The sequence below is a fragment of the Aptenodytes forsteri genome, unplaced genomic scaffold (genome assembly GCF_000699145.1).
Source record: "Aptenodytes forsteri isolate BGI_AS27 unplaced genomic scaffold, ASM69914v1 Scaffold33, whole genome shotgun sequence".
In the NCBI taxonomy this organism is placed as follows: Eukaryota; Metazoa; Chordata; class Aves; order Sphenisciformes; family Spheniscidae; genus Aptenodytes; species Aptenodytes forsteri.
In genome coordinates this window covers 4,270,382-4,283,013 of record NW_008795037.1, presented here as the reverse complement: position 1 = coordinate 4,283,013, position 12,632 = coordinate 4,270,382, and the positions used below count along the sequence as shown (strand labels likewise).

The 12,632-nt window shown below is 37.8% G+C and overlaps 1 protein-coding gene across 1 annotated transcript in view; it reads right to left on the bottom strand.

Moving 5' to 3' along the window:
* Positions 1 to 5,285: 5,285 nt before the first annotated feature.
* Positions 5,286 to 12,632, bottom strand: part of CHD9 (chromodomain helicase DNA binding protein 9) — a 98,206-nt gene continuing 90,859 nt past the window's right edge. The window contains exons 39-40 of the mRNA XM_009276722.1: positions 10,873 to 10,977; positions 5,286 to 8,721 (exon numbers count right to left, since the gene is read on the bottom strand). Coding sequence (XP_009274997.1) covers positions 7,864 to 8,721; positions 10,873 to 10,977 — 963 coding nt within the window. The 3' untranslated portion in view covers positions 5,286 to 7,863. The remainder of the gene's footprint in view (positions 8,722 to 10,872; positions 10,978 to 12,632) is intronic.

Sequence of the window (12,632 nt, the reverse complement as noted above, 5' to 3'; positions counted from 1 at the left end):
CCCCCCCCCCCCCCCCCCCCCCCCCCCCCCTGCAGATGTCGGCACTGCGGCATTATTACACGCATGGGTCACGAACGCTTCGTGAGCAAAGCAAAAACGGTACTGACGACCTCGCGTAAGAGACCGTTAAGTAAAACCAGAAGACAACGAGTTCAGATTCTGCTGAAGGCAGCGGTGCCGAGCACTTACACAGCCAGGTAGAAGCAAGGGCGTTCAGTTCTTCAAATACAGCTGAAGGCTTTTAGACAGCTACGAAGAAAAAAGCAGTTTTCAAAACAAGGCCCCAAAGTAACAAAGATTCACTTCTGATTTGAATCACTTCTGCATGAGTCAAAACCGCTCAGTGGCTGTCCCAGTAACGGGAGGTGAAGCGGGTGATAAACAGCAACACGTTGGAAAGAGACAGCGAGAGCTCCTCCTGTGAAGGCCCTCCCAAGCAGAGAGGAGACTCCCAAAAACAAGCCTTACGGAGAGGTCAGTCCTAGAGCAGGTACACGTGCATTAAGAGAGCAGTAAAACAGACTGTACTTTACTAAAACAGATTTATTGACTACGCCCGTTTGCTTTTGTACTACTAACATTTCAAAGGTAACAACAATGAAAGCTTCAGGGGAAAAAAGGAATGTCAGGAAAAGATGATCTGGCCAACCCGAGATGTTTTCCAGGATGTGAGTATGCATTTTTACCCAGCAGCGAGAGCACCAATGGCGGCAGAAAGCCCAAGCTGGCGCTGGAAGATGGCAATGGCAGCGGGGTCACCCGGCACCTGCAGCCCCCCAGGGCCTGCCAGGACAAGATGGGGGTCTTGCCCATTTCACTGTAACATTAAAAACTAATGGTTAGGCTGTATCTAATGTCTTACACCTCTCTTTTTAACACGGAGGAGCTGTGAACTTTGCAGTGAGGCAGTAGCTGCTTTGAGGTATACAGGGCATTGATGGGATGCTCTCTGCCACCCAGAAGTCTGTGTATAATACCGTAGGGCTTTTCTGTTAAGCTAGATTTACAGTACTCGTTAAAGCAGAAAGCAGCAATAACTTATAATAGTATTTTACTTTCTACTGAGAAACATTAATCTACTCTTTCAAAATCCTTTGGATAAAAAAAAAGTAACAAACCCCCACAGTATTAAAAGATAAACAAAGCCTAGGTTAAAGGTAAGGTTATTATGCTGTGATTACACCTGCATACTTCCCTATGTTCTTATGCATCCAGACTTTGTAAACAAATGGTTTCACTTGACTGCTCTTGTGTAGAAGACTTAAAAAAAGGTAATTTTTCATTTAATGGTCTACTGAAAACTTAGACAAGAAACATTTTAGACATAATAGACACACTGAAATCTTTCATCCCTGAGGACTTAACTTCACTTGTTCCTCCACCTCTCCCTCCTTTTTTCCCCCCTTACAAAGAAGCAAGAATTTTCTTCAAGACAATAGCAATGTTCAACATGAACACTGAAATAAAGAGATATCCTCATTTGGCATGTTAATTACTTGAATCATTTCCGCTACTGGATTCCATATTATATCTACCGATATTGTAAGAATAAGTTACAGCCACTAGCGTTACCACTAATGCAAAACTCTAGTGGGGATACCACATACATCCTCTCAGTCTGGGTCCTTGACAGCTGCTAGGCTATCCTACAACAAAACACATTTTTTACTGTTTTGAAGTTTCAGAAACTTAGCTTATGAACATCCTATGGAATGGACTTCTGTATGAACTACAAATGGTACTTAGAGCATCAAAGGGTTTCAGCCATACGTTTTTCTCTGTTTTGTGCCCCCCCCCCAGCTAATGTCACGCTGGGGAATGCAGCCGTGGCAAGCTGAGCTCTTCAGACAGGTGGCACTCCAGAGACACAGGTACTGTTTGCAGCTCGCGGAACAAATAGCGAACATTTTCAAAATAGGGTTGCACAAAAATAAGGCAAATGGCCTCAAATTCTTTCTCTCCTGGTGACTTTGATAATAAACTGTAGTTTCCTTGCAAAATACAAGAAACAGGTAGCAAATCTTGAGGCCAAAGAAATGCTGCACAGTCATAGCACAGGCCCTGACTGTACTAGCCCCAAGTAGTGAAGATTGACTGCGACAAGAAATTTTTGAAATGGTGGTTAACGTTGTCTACCTGCAGGGAAATAAAGTGGCCTCCCAGATAAGGCTGGATACACAGCAGGCAAAGTCTGATCTCCTAATAAGGAAAGTCCAAGATGACCAGCTCTTGGAAGTACGTGTGTAAAGAGAAAAACACACCACAGAAACCTTTCTCCCAGTATTCTCCCTGGGACCTTCCCACCACAGCCAGTCTCCTGATACTTCTGATGCTGTTTTGTCAATGTGCATGACTTCATCAGGAATCTCCCAACATTTCGTATTTTACCTTAAGCCTCAGTTGATGAAGACCAATGATTACATGAAGATTTCGCCCGTCTTTTGAAAAGGAGAATGTTTCTTCATCTCATGACCCTGAGAAACATTCATAACACTAAAAAGCAAAAAAAAAATCCATTTATTTAGGTTAGAATTGCTGCTGCATTAAAAAAAATGAAGCCGTGTGCACTCATCTTATTTCGGGACTAGGAGTTAGAAACTCTGCCTTACAGGAGCAAAAAGCCGAGCTCCTACCACCTGCTTTGAGAAGCTGAACAGAGATCAAACAGCGTGAAGCTGAGGACCTGACACAGTAGTTCCCAAATTAAAAGCTGTTTTTTTCCGAGAACAGAAAACAGCTTCAGGACACGCTATCAGTTTTAGTGAGCACTGGTGAAAAACAGAGATGATGATACCGTATCTGACATTAGGATCCCCAGAATTTCCCAAACCAGCCTCCCTTACACGCAGAAGAGACCGTAGAAGTGTTAGGCACAAGAGACCTTACCTGGAACACTAATGAGAATTTTGCACTCTTAGGTCTCGTGCACAGTTGAAGCAGACAAGAGGCAGGGGAAAACAGTCCTCATTTTGCAGAGTAACTTCACAGCAGGGTCTTGTGAATGGCACTTTCCTTCCTTCCTTGTCTGAGAGAGCCTGAAAGGAGACAGTGTTTAAAAAAAAAAATCATAGCCTTAAGTAGTCTAATGTGAAAATGTCCCCGTCTCCTTTTAAGTAGAGAAATGCTAGTTTGATTAATGCTAAGTAGTTTGGGGTTTTTTTCCAAAGAAATCTGAATGTTAGCTAGCTAGAGTATAAGATATTATAAATTGAAGCTAAAATTTAAATTATGTAAGTCAAAGTGTTTTGGGGTCGTAACTATTCTGAATGGAGATACTTACCTGTATGTACTTCTCCATTTCAAGACTTCAGCCCACCCTATTTTGTGGAAATTTTTCCTTAATTCTTTGTATTTATTTCTCAGTGAACAGTGTTCCTAAAATGCTGGGTTAAAGACTGAAATATAACCATCAAAATATTGTTTATCATTTCTGGCAGGCTGGAACTTTTGGCAGTGATGAATGATGTAATTTACTGACACCGCTAGAGTTGTAATGCATTTCAGCATCCTTCCTCATTGTATATTGTCAATATTTTCAAAGACCTATCTCACATGTACTTAATTACTAAAAGCTAGAAAAGGTTTTCTCCTAAAAGAAAGAGTTTTTCCTCGGGGAAGTGTTAACTGAAACTTACCTTTGTCATCAGAGACACTTAACCATCAGAAGTCCTTGCTGTATCTTTTAACAGAAAAATTTCATTTTACAAATCATTAGTTAAAAACAACATGATCAAGATTTTCTTACTGTTTTAGTCATGGAAAGCTGTTACCTTAATTTCCTTTTCCTCTAAACGTGACAAAGAAATGATACTGCCTGCCCGTGTAACATTAGGGCCATTTAGATAAGCCAGGAGAGTTATTTTGTAAACTCCCGTGGCTACACTAGTGTGATTAGTCTCCTCTGTAGACACCAGCATAACCCCGATGTCCCAACAATGTACAGGTGTAAAATTTGAAATGTTGGTCAACTACAGCAGTTTAAATCCCACATTATACTGATACAGCTTGCTTATGTTGAAGATAATTATAGGTGTAATAGAACTAGATCAGAAACTGCTTATACAACTAAATGTTAGTAACTTTCACATCACAAATAATTCCATATAATGCTACACTGCAGATCCCTTTATATTAGCCATGTACACCAGGCACACTTCATCTCACTGCAGCTTAAATGCAGGCATTAAGAAGTAAACATTCATTTTGATGGTGCATCAGTACTGTCGTACAGAGCAATAAATGAAAAATATATTAATAAATAACATGACAGAAATCATTTTCTCTGAGACAAGATATAACAAATAGGACAGGAATTTGCCTGGGACACCTTGAGACTATTATCTCATCTAATCACCAAATCCAGATACTGTTTCAAAAAAGTTCAAAGGAGTGAAAGAAGTTAAAACACCAATACTGTGCCTTGAAAATAGTTTCATTGAAAAACAGATCTAGTTATATTTTAATTTACAGACTAAGAGGATTGGATTGTAAAATTACAACACATGATTTTTCCCTTTTTTTTTTTTAGATTTGTGAGAGTTTTCTAATAGACCTGCTAAAAATAAATTTAAAAATACCATTAGGGAGCTCATACGCATATGTGCATTTTTAACACCTGTGTACAGATTTGAGAAGGCAGAAGCTCAGAAAGGATGATCATGATCTGAAGACAAAACTCAGACTGGAATAAATAAGGATACCACCGAATCATTCAAGTGCAGTGCCAGGTTAAAACAAGAAGGCACCTGACAACCAGGAGACAACTCGCATTCAGGAGAAATGTCCGTGCCTTATATGAAATATATGAAAGATAGCAGTAGTAAATGCTGTGTACATAATTAAAATATTTAGTAAACACGTATACAGTAATGCAGAGTTTTAAAAAGAAAGATTCAAAAGGTACTCCACTGCCAACGTGCTTACCCTGGAACATAAGGTGCATCACTATTTCAAATTAAGTCAACTTTTGGACCAGAACCTAGGCTGTGTATTCCTTTCTAACCGTAACTGCTGAAGGGCTGGAACAGCAGCTTATTTTGTTTGTAAGACAACAGAATTACAGGAAATTGATTCCCAGAAAAATTATACAACAGTAAAGCATGGTCGGGGGGGGGCAGGTTACCTCCTTGGCTTGAGGTTTTTTTGTGGTTTTTTTTTTCATGTCTTAAGAATAATTTCAGATTTAGAGCTTAACACTGAAACTTAACTTTTGCTGCTGAAAGATACATGTTTAATCCTTACACAGACAACATTATTTTCACATACTGAGGCCAACATCATGGGTAGTCAAAGAATATGTTTAATAAAAAATAATTAAACTTCCATTTGCTCTATAGAACATCATAGAAAGTAATTCAATAAATTACAAATAACTTTTTGAGACGCTTGTTCAACTACAGAAAGCAAATTCAGACTACACAGAACACAACTGGCAAATATTGCAAATGTCCAAAAAAAACCTGGACTAAGACTTGGATCATGAAGCCTGAAACAAGGGATAGAAATACAAGGCAATAACAGCTAAGGTTCTTTTAGTAACTACCAACACACACTTTATCATCACCTTGGATATCCTTTTAACTTCAGTGTTAGTGTAATTCTACTGAGGTTTCCTTATAACCCTTAACTTTATACAACCGTATTTGCATATAGTTTAGCTGATAGTGGGACATTTTTTCCCCTTCTGTTTCAAACTGATTAAAAATAAACCCAATATATTATGTTCAAGTCTACACCAGCCTTCATTACTTGAAACTGTAATTGCCTTATTACATAGAAAGAATCACTAGAATGGTAACCAAACTCACTTGACCATTATTAGGAAAATACTTTCTTTCATAAATCTGATATAAATTAGGATTTAGCCACAAGATTTAGGATTTGTTTTGTGGGGTAAGGGTGGGAAGTGATGGTATTGTTGACATACTCCATCAGCAAACTAAGTTAATAACTGTTTGTAAAACTTTGGCTATTTCATAGATGCATCCTAGTTAAATAAAAGTGCTATATCACAAAGGGCAAAATATTAAATATGAAATACTTTTTTTTTTCCTGCGATGAAGAATTGCTACCCCCTTCTCTTGGCAGTTTTTAATTTTCACTATTGCTAAGACACTGCATGAAGGGCCAAAAATCAGAATACTATTTGGGAAAATACGTAACCAGCACAATCCAAATGGTACTTGTATAATTGTGTAATTACATGTAATACTGCTTCTAATCATGGGGCTAGTTATTTTGCACATAGAAACTTATATTTCATTGGTAAAGTTCTTGATAAAAAACAACACAGTTGTTTTACTGTACAAGCAAGCAACAGAACTATATCAAAATATACAGTTTTTGTTTTTCTTTTTAAATTTATCCCTTTGTAAAGCTTTTTCAATGACTTCTACTAGTACCTGTATCTATTTTCTCTTAACACTTGCCTATTCTTGGACCGCAAACGATGTAACCAAGGTCAACTGAAGTCTCAGTCAGTTCAGAACTTCGAAAAATGTCAATCTGGGCCTCGACTGTGTCAGAGTAATAGCAGCTTAAGAAGGAGGAATCATATCACACATCAAATATTAGACAGATTTTATATAGTAAAGGGTTCTAAGGATTTGGACTTAAACAGACACCTTATGCCCTGTTATTGTGGTTTCTAGGAATAATTTGTCTTCCTTACTACGCAAAGTGCTTTTTCTTTAGTGGGTAACTCAGCATAATATATGAAGTGATATCCCAATAATGATTTTGGGTAATATTTAATATTTAGTCAGATTTAAATCTGCAGAGAAGTTTAAACTCAAAAGGAGTTCAAAACTATCTATACTTTATTTACCATTATTAACTGGTAACTCCAGGAGGTTTTATGACATAAAACACAAATAGAAATCTACACAAACAAAGCAAACAAACAATTTTTACATGAAGTATGCAGTGTTGAAAGGTCTTTTCAGTGGCACTTTATGACAGTTTGCCTCTTCTGAGTCTTGGGGAAACTACTCCTCATTTTGGGACTTTTATTTTCTGCAGAGGGAGCCCAAAACTTTGCAAGGTGTAAACTAAATAGATCTACATGGTGCCAAGTAGCATGAGATAAGACAGTTTTTGCTTTAATTTCCCCTTACTGCTGTCAAAGAGAACAGTTGTAATAAGGGGGAAAAAAAAACCCCAACAGTCATATCTCAATTCAGATTTTAACATGATATACAGGATGTCTTTAGAAAACGAAACAAAACCTGAAAACAAGTAATAGAAACCAATGTAAACTTCCTAAACTAACTCAGCTGAGGTAACAGGTAGCCAGTTTAATTGGCTGATTGGGAAAAATTTATCTTCTTTTAAACACACTTGTACCTGAATTGGAAACAGCAGTGCATCACAACACTAGAGCATTTTCATGTAATTAAAGCAATGGATGGTGATGTAGATTCTACAGCTTTCATGACATTCATTAGCTGCCCAAATTATTGCTGAGTTTTGATCTGTAAATTATAAGTGTCAAGGAGGCTGTAAAACTATATTCAAATTAAATCAATAATATGCATAAAGTATTCTGTGTTCACTGCAAATATATTAAATATACAGCTCTTACTTGAGCATTATTTTCATAAAATTAACCCCCCAACAAAATTATAATGCCTTTTGTTGTAATTTTACACCATTGTGTATTTGATAGTACATACAAGTTCAGAAACTTATGAACTTCAGGAAATATTACATGCAAAACGTCTCTGAAAGCAGTTTGCACTTCTAAACAAATACTGAAATGTTCGGTCAGTAAATCATTGATGCACTCAACACTGGTTTATTTACAATGAAATAATTAAAGAATAAATTCAAAATCAGTTTATAATTTAAGTGCAGAGTCTGGGGTCAGTCTTCATCACTAGAATCTGAATCCTCAGATGAAGACGATGTACTATCAGATCCAGATGAAGCACCTGCTTTCTCTGAACCCTCATCTGTGCTGTTTTCATTATGAGAGCTTGGTTCTGTTCCCCCTTTGTCCTCCTGATCTCTAACCCTAGAATTTTCCTCCTTTTCTTCTGTGGGCTTGGCTGAGCCTGTGTCATTGCTTTCACTGTTCTGTACATCAAAAATATTAGACTGAGACAAAGCTGGGATATGAAGATTAAGGCCTGGAGTGAGAAGCATCCCTGGGTAAAGTATGTTGGACAAAAGTAATGGGTTAAGAGAGAGAGGATTGGCAGCTGCAGAGGATGTTGAAGGAGAACTTGAAACAGAGTTTTCACCACCAGTATCAGTATTTTGGTCTTCTGTCCTTTCTTTCTTTATATCTGCCTCCTTTGAATCGCTTCCCTTTTTTTCCTCTGAAATAGATTCTGTAGACTTTGTTAGAAGTCCTCCCATGCCCAGCAAGTTTGGTAATCCAGCCATCCCTGACAGCAGCATGGGGAACATGGCAGCCATGTTCTTCGCTTCTCCTCCAGTAGTTAAGCCAGCTGGCATTCCCATTAATCCTGCTGTTACTTGCAGCGACTGCAGGTTTTGCAGGTTTTGTTGTAAGGCCTGAAGACTAGGCAGATCCACTCCTGGAAGCAATCCGTTAGCTAGCAGAGGGTTAACTGAGACACTTGCAGTGGTGGCAGCTGCTGCAGCTGCTGTTGCCTTAGCAATCTCACTTTTGGGGCGCCTTCCTCTCCGGCTTACTTCTTCCCGCACAACAGGTCCAGTGAGAATACGGTCAAACATACCTTCTGGAAGAAATCCCTGCAAGAGACACATTGGGCATTTTTAGTATTTTGAGAGCTTAAAGATGGAAAAGTAAAAGCAAACGAAAGTGTACAGTAACAGTGTCAAAGATTATTCTGGTATTGTTAGCATAGCAGCTTGATCTCCAGACAACTCACTGGAATTTGTGATGACACTGTGCTATCACATCTCAAACGTTTAAAGGTCCATTTCTGCAGTGAGGTCTACACAGGTATCTTCTCAGACCCCCTGCTAACTCATCTTTAGAGGTTTGTTTGCAGATCAAGCCAAATACAGCTAATTATAGGAGCAATCTCAATTTAAGATCTAAACCAGCATTGCTTTGCAATGTTACCACATTCCAATCATTTGGCAGCTTAATTAAAAATACTTACTCAATTTAAAATTAAATATAAATGTGTGATTGCACACAGACCAACAGTCTGAGCCTTTTTTATTATTGCTAGTGTCTGTTTAACGTCATCATATTTCACCTCATCCATAAACTTAAGAACAAACAGTAAAGACTCAAGCTCAATTAAAATGAAATCCAGAGCACTTCTTTTTAGGGCTTCCACAGTATTGCTTCACCTCTGTAAGCCCTCCTACCTAATGATGAAGAAAGAACTGCAATGGACACTAATATTACTGTCTTTGAAATGCCTTGTCTTGAAAATTCCTGTTAAAAATGGCCATCATAAGATCAACTATCACTCACCTCCATACTACAACAGCCTTTTTTTCCCCAGCAAATATCTCTAATTTAAACTAGCCTAATACAACTAGAGGAATTCAGAACTCATGCTCTGTTCTTCTGTCCTGTGCACCACTACTAAATTCTAGAAGTAATTCTGCTATTATTTATACTTTTATTCACTGCAGTCTAATCCTGTTCCTAGTTACCTATTTTTCTACCAGGATGTCCCACAAGGGTACTGGAGAGACTGGCATTTAGAACTCCACAGAAAGATTACAAGTTCTGTTGCTAGTGAACTAGAAAAAAAAAATTAACTTGGTCATTTCTTTGCCAGAGGCTGAAAGCGTAGCGTAAATATAATATACTTCTGACAAGTGATAGTACATGAGGAAACAAACTCACAAGAATATTGACAAAACCATCTTCACTTCTGTTAGACACATGGAACGGAAAAGTAACTGGGTTACCCAGAAACCATTCTTTATTATACAACGCAACTTTTTGCAGTTCATAGTATGTCCTTATCTTCAAGGCAAACAGGGAATGAACTCAGAACCATACAGCATACTTGAACCAATGACACTTAAAAGCAAAGAGAGACCAGCTATATAATAGTTCCCGTAATGAAAAAGCGTACCTGCTGTTTTGTCGGAACTGTGGACAAAGTCTATCAAAAAACTTTCTTCTTTTAAATTTAACCAAGTACAAAGCTCAAACAAAATAAAACCCCAAACTCACTGAACGCATCTTGCTACTAGTAAGAAGCTGGCTCAGGACTACCAGGGAATGTAGAACTCTTACCACTAACTTTGTTGGTAATCCATACAGAAGGAATACACGGGCAACACGGAAGTTGTAGTGCAGACCTACTCCTAAAAATATATTAATATATTAACCTTGCTCCCTCCACTGGAATCTCAACACTAGTTTTTAGCTAAAAACAAAACCTCTAAGCAAAAGAAAATAGAAATTCTAAATAGTAGAAAATAGCTATATTAATACTTGATTTACATTTTGATTGAGGGTAGTAATTTCTTAAAGATGCACACTGAAAGTAAAAAAATTAAAACATAAAATAAATATTTAAAATTATATTTATCTTCCTAACTGTAACTTGAAGAATAAGGAAGTATTCTGTGGGCTAATACCTTTCCTAAAAACCTTCCAAGGCTACATTTATGAAATGAAAAAGTCACAGTATTGTAACACCTGCAACCAAATCTCTAATTTGGGGTTGCCAGCCACCATCCCTCCCTTCCTCCTACTCACAGCTGTGCCAGCAAACCAGTTTAGGGAACTGAGCTGGCAGAAAAAAAGCTAACATTGACTCACATCCAGCATTTAATACAATACCAGAAATGAAAAGCATGCCTTTTAGCATGCCTTTTTTTTTTTTTCTTTTCTTCCTGTTTGCCTTGTTTGTTTTTAAGATACATTTCATGTCACGGTTATCTTACTCTGCATATACTCACAGACTGTTTTACAACTTCTCCCCATTCAGGAGCCACTCCATACTCTGGATTTTCTTTCAAGAACCTGCACAAATCCTTCAGAGGGGGAGCAAATGCACCCCCCACCTGAGAAGCAGAAAATAGAAGTCAGGAAATACTTCTCATTCGATAAGAAAAGGCAACATTCACACCTGGCACCGTTTCATTTTTGCCTTTTATATAAAACAATACAAATAAAATCTCACTTTAAATTATCAATGAGTATGATATAGCTTTTGACTGATTCCTGGTGGTATATGTGAGATACTCTTGATTTGTTCTAAATCTACTAAACTCAAACTCATCTATTAAACTGATGCTTTACAACTTCAATGGTTGACATTCCTACTAATGTTTAATATCAGAGTTTATTTAGACATGCAATGAATGGAAGAGCAACCACATGAATAGATAACAATAGTGGTCCAGGTATTACCAACCAAGAAGGCTGTAACTACAGTCTCGTTAAACGTTTCCTTTTTCCACTTTATCAGTCCTATCATCTCAGTCAACTTCTAAAAATACTTCCATTAAGAGGCTCTGCTTCTCTTGTAGAATTATTTCTTGTATTTTTTTCATGCAAAAAAGGCCAAGGTAAGATTGCTAAACAGCATGTCCTAATAAAATCATATAAGCAGAAAAGTAAGCTTTCAAATTAATCAGAAGTATTATTCAGATCCAGAAAGGAAGAAGAAATGGTAGAAAGAAAAAAGGGAAAAAAATTCCAGTTTCTGCTCAACTTTCTCTATAAACTGCAACTTAAACTCACATTTTCTAGGCTACTTTTGGTTCCCTCACCCCCTGCTACTAAATGCATAACTGAACTAAAAAAGAAAATGAGACAAAATGAGTTTGGTGATGCAAAGAAGTTAGGGACAGGTTATAAATGGGAAAACTGAGGTTAACAAAGTAACAGAACAGAGTCTCAACTATGGTGTGGAAATTTATTAGCGAGCAAAAGCCATCAAGAAAATATAGGCTTTTACAGCAAGCACAGATCAAATCTCTCACTCCTTGATCATCAACTTTGAAAAGATTCCTCAGGGCACAGCTTACTGTAGAGCAGCCAAGGGTCTGTTTTTCAAGAGATTAGCAACCATCCAGGTTCCTCTTTAGAGCTGCTGTCTCAATGCACTGAAGAGATTATAGACTCAAATTCTGCCTCACTCTCCTCTACAGATGCAAAAAGCTTCTGACCTTAATATACCAGCATAAAAAAAGCTTCCTGCTTTCCTTGCAACTGATGTCTAACAAAAAGAACAGCTAGCAGTATCACCAGAGAAAACGCTCCATACATTGACAAAATACCTCAAAAACTCCCACTGGACTGCTGCTCTGGTACTACATTGACATTCAAAGACACCATCCCACACATCTGTCCAAATTTGTTCAATAAACAACAGTAGTGTTCCGCATGCTTTTCTCAAATATTGCCTTTTAGCCTTCCCCAAAGCCTATTCAAATGCATTATGCCTTTCCCAAACTTTGATCACCTGCCCAAAAACTTGAATTCAACACCTGGTCTCCCATCTTGCACTGTTGGGATTTTGTACAAGAATCCACCTTCTACTTTTGTTCCCCTGTTACACTACTGTTTAAGCTAGCGATGTGATTTACAACAGATATATACTGGTGAACCGTCAAGGTCAAATGCCAGAGGTAACGGAAAAAAGCAAAAAGCAAAATAATATAGTACACAGGATTTAAGCAATTCCAATGGACACGTTTCTATGCAGGATGCA